General features: G+C 41.4%; 1 protein-coding gene across 5 annotated transcripts in view; it reads left to right on the plus strand.

Moving 5' to 3' along the window:
* garnl3 (GTPase activating Rap/RanGAP domain like 3) overlaps positions 1 to 9,133 on the plus strand; it is a 78,281-nt gene that overhangs the window by 26,110 nt on the left and 43,038 nt on the right. For all 5 annotated transcript variants that reach the window (XM_005720226.1, XM_005720229.1, XM_005720227.1 and 2 more), the window contains exon 2: positions 2,649 to 2,718. In XM_005720226.1, coding sequence (XP_005720283.1) covers positions 2,649 to 2,718 — 70 coding nt within the window. The remainder of the gene's footprint in view (positions 1 to 2,648; positions 2,719 to 9,133) is intronic.

Below are 9,133 nucleotides of genomic sequence, written 5' to 3' on the forward strand. Positions count from 1 at the left end.
GTGTGTGTGTGTGTGTGTGTGTGTGTGTGTGTGTGTGTGTGTGTGTGTGTGTGTGTGTGTGTGTGTGCGCGCGCACACTGGTTTGAATCGGTCCCTGTGTCAACTCTGTGCGAGTGTGTATCACCAGCAGTCATCTCTCCACACCAATCTCCATCTATCACTCGAGCCTAATTCAATCAGGACCCCCATCTCAATCAGAAGTGAGTTGGACACAGCTCCCGGGTCAGTCACTGTGCTGCTGGCAGCCACACCATACTGAGAAACAGACAGAGAAAAGAAAAGAAAAGAAAACCATAAGAAGGAAAGACGCAATATGAATTTAATGCCAATGACCAAAAGGACAAGTAGGATAACTGAAAATGGAAAGAAGTGCCCTTTGGGTCATGGCAACCTTTTCGCTGACTCCTGCCTGAACTCTAAGAGTCTCACCTTTGTACCCCTGCCCTCTTCATTGCTTTCACCCGCCACCCCAGTTTCTGTTATTCCCCTCGGAACTTTTGATCCTACCTCTAAACAATATCCTGTGCAAAGGGCAAGAAGCAGTAGTTAAAATGGTAAATTTGGAAAGGGCAAATAATATAAAAGCACAGACAGCCCCACATAGAATTCCCATATTACAGTACACAGTTCACATTTACTAGTAATCCAATGTGAATACAAGCAGAAGATGATTACTTACCAATACTCATGTTGAAGGAGTGGCAACAAGTGGAAAATATGGATTTGATTTTTTTTTTCTTTAGACACTCACTGGCCACTCGCCGTGAGAACTACCTTAAATCTTCAAGGCACAGATACAACATGGTGCTGGAAACATCCATCAGAGATTTTGGTACATGATGGCTCAGCAGCATCATACAGTTATTGAACATTTGTCAGCTGTGCATCCATGATGCCAACCTCCCATTGCATTACATCCCAAAGTTGCTCTATTAGACTGAGATCTGCTGATTTTGAGGGTTCTTTGAGTATAATTAACTTACTGTCATGCTCAGGTAACTACAGTGGGGCAAAAAAGTATTTAGTCAGCCACCGATTGTGCAAGTTCCCCCACCTAAAATAAATTCTTTACAAATCCTACCATGTGAATTCATGGATTTTTTTTTTCACATTCTGTCTCTCACAGTTGAAGTGTACCTCTGGTGCAAATTACTGACCTCTGTCATCATTTTAAGTGGGGGAACTTGCACAATCGGTGGCTGACTAAATACTTTTTTGCCCCACTGTAGATTGAGATGATCTGAGCTTTGTGACATGGTGTGTTATCATGCTGGGACAAAGGGATGGGATGCAACTATCCTCCAAACCATTAAACCACCAGCACCAGCCTGAACCTTTGATACAGAGCGGGATATCATGTTGTTTACACTTCTGTTGTTGACAGTGGTCTTCTGCTACTGTGCCCCATCTGCTTAATGGTTGATCGTGTTATGCAGTCAGAGATGCTATTCTGCATACCTTAGTTTGAGTTAATGTCGCCTTTCAAAGTCACTTAAATCACCTTTTTCCCCTCCTATTCTGATACTCAGTTTGAACTTAAGCAGGTTGTCCTGACCATGTTTCATGCCTAAATCCATTAATAAGCAGTGGAAGTAGCTGGTGAGTGTATAGTAAATACTTAATAAATGATATTATAGTCCTTTAGTGAGCATAGTGCATAAAAGAAGTAATAGGCAACTATGAATAATTAAATGGCTCTATCCTCTGGCAGCTCCACTGACCTAGTCACCCTGATTTTCCTACAATTATCCAGGTGGTGCTTAGATGAAAAGTGAGATAGTAGTGTGAGAGGAGCCAGCTCGTGGTGTGTTATAATGCATTGATAAATACTTAATACTTTGATAAAGCCAACTTGAAATTGTTTATATGTGACACAAGACTGACTGGTGGCTTGTGAGTATGGAGGACACGATGCATTAAGCGGTTAAGTGATGAGTACCAGTAGCCTCAGGTGGCTCCAATGACTTATTCTTGTAGTGTGATTCACTACTGCCTGTCCTCAAAGCATGTAGCTGAAAAGTGAGTGTTTCAAATGCAGTTGTCATTCAATAACTATTTAAAGCAGTAAAAGTACATACCTGAGACCATAGATATGCATAAATAAGCCAAAATATCTCACAGTGTGATGAAATAGCTAGAAATTTAAGCACATTGATGGGCAGGATCATTGTATCAGCGCACCCAAACATAGGTGTTAGCAGAGGAAAATAAGCAGGACGTGCATGTGGAAAGAGTTAGCAGGGTTAGGGTTACCTGTGGTCTCCAGCTTCTCCATTCACGGGGCCTCGTAGGACTTTACCAATCAAGTCAGATAGCTCTTCTTTTTCTTTTTGGTCTTCCTCATCGGTGGAAAACAGCTCAGTAACAGAAGCTAAAGAGGTTACCGAGTTGTGCAGACGCCTTCTTTGCATGCATTGCCTTGTAACCATGTACTGTTTGAATGTGAAGAATGGTGAGTCACACACAAACACAAACAGGTGTTCTCTAGTAATACTATACTATGTATATTATGATAAAGAGACTGTAGAAAAACAGATGCTGCAACTGCCACTTGTGTATGAACAATGTCACAGTTTATGCATTGTATACGTATGTGATGAGAGCACATAGGACATGCATCTGAGTCTGACCGTTCCTCTGTGTTACAGCTCTGCCTCAGAGGACTTGGGGTGCAGGCGTGGAGACTTCAGCAGGAAACACTATGGTTCGGTCGAGCTGGTGAGTCCCACCCACAGTGCGCTCACGTCTTTGTTGCTCTCTTTTGTTTCTCAGCATGAGCATCTCTTTTTCTTCTTTCCTCTCATCCTCATCATTGATTCTTCTGTTGATGACCTCCCCTCCCTCTCTTTCTCTCTCTCTCTCTCTCTGTCTGTCTTGCTCTCTCTGTCTTTCTCATTCCCTTCCCACTCCCTGTTGGCATGGATGGACAACAGAGGGGGACTGATGAGTCATGACATGCAGGGCGTGGTTCAGGGATGTGCTTTTACCAGTGTGGATCACAACAGTTCTCCACTCAAAGTCATTTAATTCAATTTTGTTTTTATTAATAAAGCACAGTGTATTAATCTAATGGGATTTTAAAGTGTAAGGTAAACATCTTACGATAGTATAGGGACAGATCGGTTGGTGAGCAAGAGCTCTGCAACAGCAATGCAGGATGCTTTTTGCCTACCAGCCTCCAAACTTAATTCGTTTTGTTTTGATGCTGCTGGTGTAAAGCTGCGGCACAGTGTGTGTCTTTGTGGTTGATTACTAAGCTGTTGAGTCATTGTTGCCCTGGGGGAGCATGTGTGTAAGTGTCTGTGCATGTGTGTAAGCGTACGCCCCTCCACTGTGAGCTGAGTCTGTACTTCCCGATAGCGCAGAGGGACAGGAAGTCCTAGGGTTTTCACGCAGCAATCGTACTTCCTACCAGAGACATATTGCGGGTTTGTCCATGAGTGTCGGGCACCACGTGCTCAGCAGATTAGTGATGAGGAGAAACCGCACTGTGCCTATCAGCACTAGCATACAGACAGTATGGACAGTGAAGTTGTGTGAGTGGAGGCTAGTATCCAGAAACTGTGAGTGTGAGACAGGGTGAGGTCACTAGCTTCAGTGACTTGTTGCAGCGGGTCAGTGGTGTCCTCTCATTTCATTACCTCTGCTACACCTTAAAATCTATTTCTCTAGCATTAGCTCAGACCGTCACTATGCGAAGCAAGGTAAAAAGTGACTCTGACCTAGCATCAGGGATTTAATAGTAGAAAAACAAAATATGTAGATTCCGTATTTAAATGTAATTTATAAACAGCCTTTTTAAAAATATGGATTGAGTTTCTCTGTGGGCAGAGATGTATTTGACTCATCTGAGACTGAAGTTTACAGCTCTTTTTTTAATTTAGCCAACTACATCCTAGAATATACTGGCAGGTTTTGTATTGATAACTACTGTAAAATCAATAATAAAATCTAACGATAGATTAAAGGTGGAATTTGACAAGTGATGCTAAAGAGCTTAAACTCAAATTGATGACTTCTAGCCTTCTTCTGTATTAGTCCAGTTTAGTTTTTACTGTAAGCCTTACCACAGATACTGCAGACTACTTAGTTCAGTAACCTCACATTAGCCCTTTGACCAATGCAACACAGTTGATCATTTGATATATTAGCAAAAACCCCATCCCACGGGCAGTTTTTCCCATGCCGGCATCAAACTTGGTATGTCTTGATGCATGCTCAATCATCCAAATCCCAAAAGGTTGATTCGTTCATCTGAACAGAATCAACCTTTTGGGATTTGGGATCCCAAGATTTGGGAGTTTCACTACATCCAGATGAACAGAATCAACTTGGTATGGTTACATGAGCATGGCTCTTTCAGTGTAGCAAGCAAATGCCTGGAAAGATTCTCCTCGATCTCCCATCTATCGTGACCCTTTATCCCCTTCAGTTCATGCCATGGAATTGAAATGATAACAAGAAAAGAAATAATGATTTTCTGACCCACTTAAACCCCTTGGCTGCAACTATTTTGAATATTTTATTGATTTAATAGCATATGCTTAAAATAATTACCATGTTATGAAAGTCCAAAAAGTTGCAAATCCTGACATGTGAGATCTCAAATGTTTAAATAATGTCTTACATAATTGGTCTATAGTATAAAAAAATCTACTCACTGCCGTAAGATTACTAAGCAACATCACAGTGTATCTCTTGTGAAAGCTACAGTTTTCATTGTAGAGTTAGGTGTCGGAACAATTTCTTAGCCAGGTGCAATGGCTAATTGCTCAGGTGTTCACGCTTTCCTGGAAACATCACAATGAGAAGGACAGAGTCCCTCTAGCTGCTTGCCTATTCTGCCAATTTCCATGCTAAGCTAAGCTAACTGGATGCTTGCAATTATAGTATTATACTGTTGATCATCTCATCAGAGTCGGAGCAAAAAAAACAAACATTCATAATATGCATTTGTTTAACTGCCATGAGAATATGCCCTAAGTCTAACTTCTAGAGATTTACTTTTGAAGTTTAGTTTAACAGAATGGTTAACAGCTTCATCCATATGCTCTGAAGGAAGCTGGATAGGCTGTGTATGTTAATCATAATAAACTTTAGTACAACCACCTTTGTGCTTTTCTAATGCTATTATAGTGTATTACAGATTAATTACAGGTTTCAGGTTACATAATTCAACTAATTATTGGTGCTCAAAAAAATTCACATAAAACTTCAAAATAATCGTTTCATCCAGGATGATTCGGTTATTAACACATGGCAATTTCAGGTGTGATAAAAGGCAAAATGGCATGGTTAAGAAACGAGGAAGTGGGCAGAAGGAAATTAAATACAGGGCTTGATAAACCACCTTTATATTCACAAAGGACCTCAGGGAGTATAACCACATTACTACATTACCTGTGGTATATTTTTGCGCCTCAACTCCGTAGTGAAATTAAGCTCTTGGCTTTCTGTGGGAGAAGAAATATAATTGCGTGTGTGTGAACATACAGCAGAAAGTGTTTTTGTCAAGTCTGGCACTCATGCTGCTTAAGGCTGTATGTCTCTGGGGGAGGCTTGTGCAAAGGTCGGGAACGAGTCTGTGGTAATTCAGGTTATGTTGCCTTTTAGCCAACAAACAGCTCTTTGTGTTGACAGCATTGAATCGATGTGCTCTGTGTCTGTTTGTGTCCCTAGTGTGGTGTTGGAAGGTTATTAGGTCCTGACATTTCCTTCAAAGAATTATTCAATTGTCCTAAAAGTCACATAATTACAGGTCATGTGTGTGATTGTTAAAATGATGTAACTCATATTTTATGTCTATCTTTGAGATGCTTCAGTGCACGTCTGCTGGGCTGTCAGAGCTGCAAGCACTCTGTGATGGTGATGCTGTGGCTTCACCTGTGGCGTCTGTGGTGGTGTGATGTTAATGTGGGCAGAGTAGTGTCCAGCAGAGATGACAACGTTGAGGTCAAAGCTTTCTGCAGAGACTAAGTTTGGGGCTCACTTGCAATGACACACAAGAAGGATGAAGTTAAGGCATAAAAAAGCTTTGTTTGGGGAGTTGCAGTGTTTTTGCTGTGTTCTCTGTCAAGATGATCCCACACTGCTTCAGCAATGTTGAAGTCCAGGATCTAGGGAAGCCAATCCATGACAGATAGTGTTCCATTTTGTGTTTTTCTATTCCGATAAGTTTTTTACTGGATTGGCAGTGTGTTTGTGATCATTACCATATTGATAAAACAAAGCTGTTGCCAGTTACATTTTTTCCAAATGGTGGATCAAAATCTAATGGTACTTTTCTGCATTCATAGTTTTGATAAGACTCTCAATACACTGGCTTGAATGGGCCCTAAACCCCACATGCATGGAGAAGGAATATACTCAACATAATTATCGATTATCTCACCATTTGCTGCATAAGGAAACGTGACTACACTATATGCATCATTGCTCTGTGTGGAGTTTGCGTGGGTTCTCTCCGGGTACAGTGCAGTTAGCGGGGTTGGGTTAAGTGAAGATTCTACATTGTCCATAGGTGTGAATATGAGTAAGGATAGTTGTCTGTATCTTAGTGTTGGCCCTGCAACACACTGGTGACCTGTCCAAGGTGTACCCTGCCTCTCCCCCTATGACAGCTGGGATAGGCTCCAGTGGCTTCACTCTTCGTATTCTTTCTTTTTGGGGCACGGATTTGATGGTGGTTTATTTTAGTTCTTTTAGTACTAAAGAACATGTTTTCAAATGTCACAACTAGAAGATATTGATTCAAAGCAGGGACTCCCTAATAAGAGAGACCAGCATAAGCAGAGCCATGACTCACCCTGTCTGTTTTATTTTTGGCATCATGGAAGCAGTGGTAGCAGGGCTCCCTACAATGTATGATATGATTCACTCTTGTCCACACACAACTAAGACACTATAGAGATATGTATAGGATCCAGTTTCATTTCAGCCTGCTTGCATTATAAGACACTTTGTACTGTTAAAATCATTTGATGGTGAAAACACTGAAGAGTCACTAGAGTGCTCTGCTGTTAAAGGTGGACATCAGCATCATATTAAACGGGGTCCTTGTTTGCTTCTTCTTATTTCCTGTGCATGTTTACTGTTACCATGGTTGATGAGTTCAGTTTCACTGTGTGTGCACCGCCTCACACCGACATGCATCACATGCAGTGTGGAATAAACCTGACAAGAGTTGTGACGTTGCAGTGTGTGAAAAGGTTTTTGCTCCCTTCCTGATTTTTTATTGGGGGTTTTGACATATTTGCACACTTTCAGGTGATGATCTGAAACAAATCTTAACCTGATAACCCGAGTAAATTTCAAAAAATGCTATTTTTAAATGATTTCATTTATCAAAGGAAAAAAAAACTATCCAAACCTACTTGGTTTAGTGTGAAACAATAATTGCCTTCTAAACCCTGATTGGGTTTTGGGAGCAAAAATGACAATTTCAGCAATTGTGATAACTGGTAATCAGTCTTTACATCGCTGTGGAGGAATTTTGACCCATTCTTCTTTGCAGAGTTGTTTTATTTCAGACAAATTTAAGGGTTTTCAAGCATTAATAATAACTGACTCCAAAACTCCCAAACTCCAAAAACTTCATTTTGGGTTTGTTTTGTTTTTTAGCCATTCAGAGGTGGACTTGTTGGTGTGTTTCAGACTATTGTCCTGCTGCATAACCCATGTGAGTTTGAGTTTCAGGCCATGAACTGATGGTTACATATTCTCCTTGAGAATTTTCTGTTAGTTGTCCAGGTCCTGAAGCAGCAAACCAGCCCAGGCCATCACACTACCACCGCCATGTTTGACTGACTGAAATCCTGTGTTAATTTTACTCCAGATGTAACAGAAAGCAAACCTTCGCGCTTTCCACAGAATATTTTCCTTGGAACTCTCCCATGGATGTCTCTGTGAACCGATCTTTCCAAAAATCACAGCTAAAATAACGGCCAATGATGGTTAACCCATGATTTAACAAGGGGGGCAATTACTTTTTCTCAAATTGCTTTTTTCCCTTAATAATCTTGTCTTGTCTTAAATTTGTTTGATGATCTGAAACATTTAAGGCACGGCCAGTTTGCATTAAAGTCAAAAACCACACAAAGAAAAGCTGATGGGCTCCAAATGTTAGCTCTCCTCCTCGCACTGTAGTGAACAGATGAAATATGGAACTGAATTCAGCAGATCAGATCTATAGATCAGCGCAGTCTAGCTTTAAGAGTCCGGATGAGTAGAAATGAGTAGAAATATTGGATTGCTGAACTCATAACCAGCACACAGGCACAAATCTATATTTTTAAGTGCTCATCCACACAACTGAGCAAGAAATCCTGTCACCATTGTTCATAGACGGGGACACACAACACAGTCACAAAAGCGACGCCCACCCTATCTTGTCATTTCATGCTGCAACAACGCCACCGTCCACTTTAAAAAACTTAATTGTGCATTGTTTCATCCTGACACAACAGCTCGAAAAGCATGGAATTTTGTTTTTCCAGTGAACTGAATTGTCTTTGAGGCTGAGTGATGGAGTTGGTGACAGTGAGGTGGGTGCTGGCAGTCTCTGGTGAGCCAAACGGAAAAAAGAATAGGATAAAACCCTTCAGACACACATTCTCATGGTAATTTTTCTGCGTGCGGACATTGTATTTGCCTTAGCTTCGTGCTATTTGATGTGCCGCAGTGCACAACATTAAATGAGACTGGCACTACTGGCAGAATCGGTGCGTGTGTGTGCTGAGAGGTTAGCTGTCAGTCTTGCACAGCGACTGGTGAGCAGACGGCTCCGCTCCCACCTGCCTACCAGTGTTACTGTCATTGCCTCAGAGGCTTTTGACTGCACTGTCACACTGCATTTGTTCCCACTCTCAGCGTGTATCACACTGTTTGCGACGCGTCTGTTCGTCTGCTTATTAACTGCATAAATTCGGCCGAGCAGAAGACACTTTGGCCACAAGTGGCAATTAAGATAAAAGCAAATAGATGTATGCTGTGTGTAGTTTTGCTTTTGTGACGCAGACACTGAAGTGTTTATCCATTAAGCCAGAATCACACGTACGTGTTTCAGGCTTCGGTCGTCTCGAGTCGTAATCATTTTAAAAGGGGTGACTTGTTGCATTGCTAAATTGAATTGTGG

Source organism: Pundamilia nyererei, unplaced genomic scaffold (assembly GCF_000239375.1).
Source record: "Pundamilia nyererei isolate P.nyererei 1_Seehausen unplaced genomic scaffold, PunNye1.0 scaffold00002, whole genome shotgun sequence".
NCBI lineage: Eukaryota > Metazoa > Chordata > Actinopteri > Cichliformes > Cichlidae > Pundamilia > Pundamilia nyererei.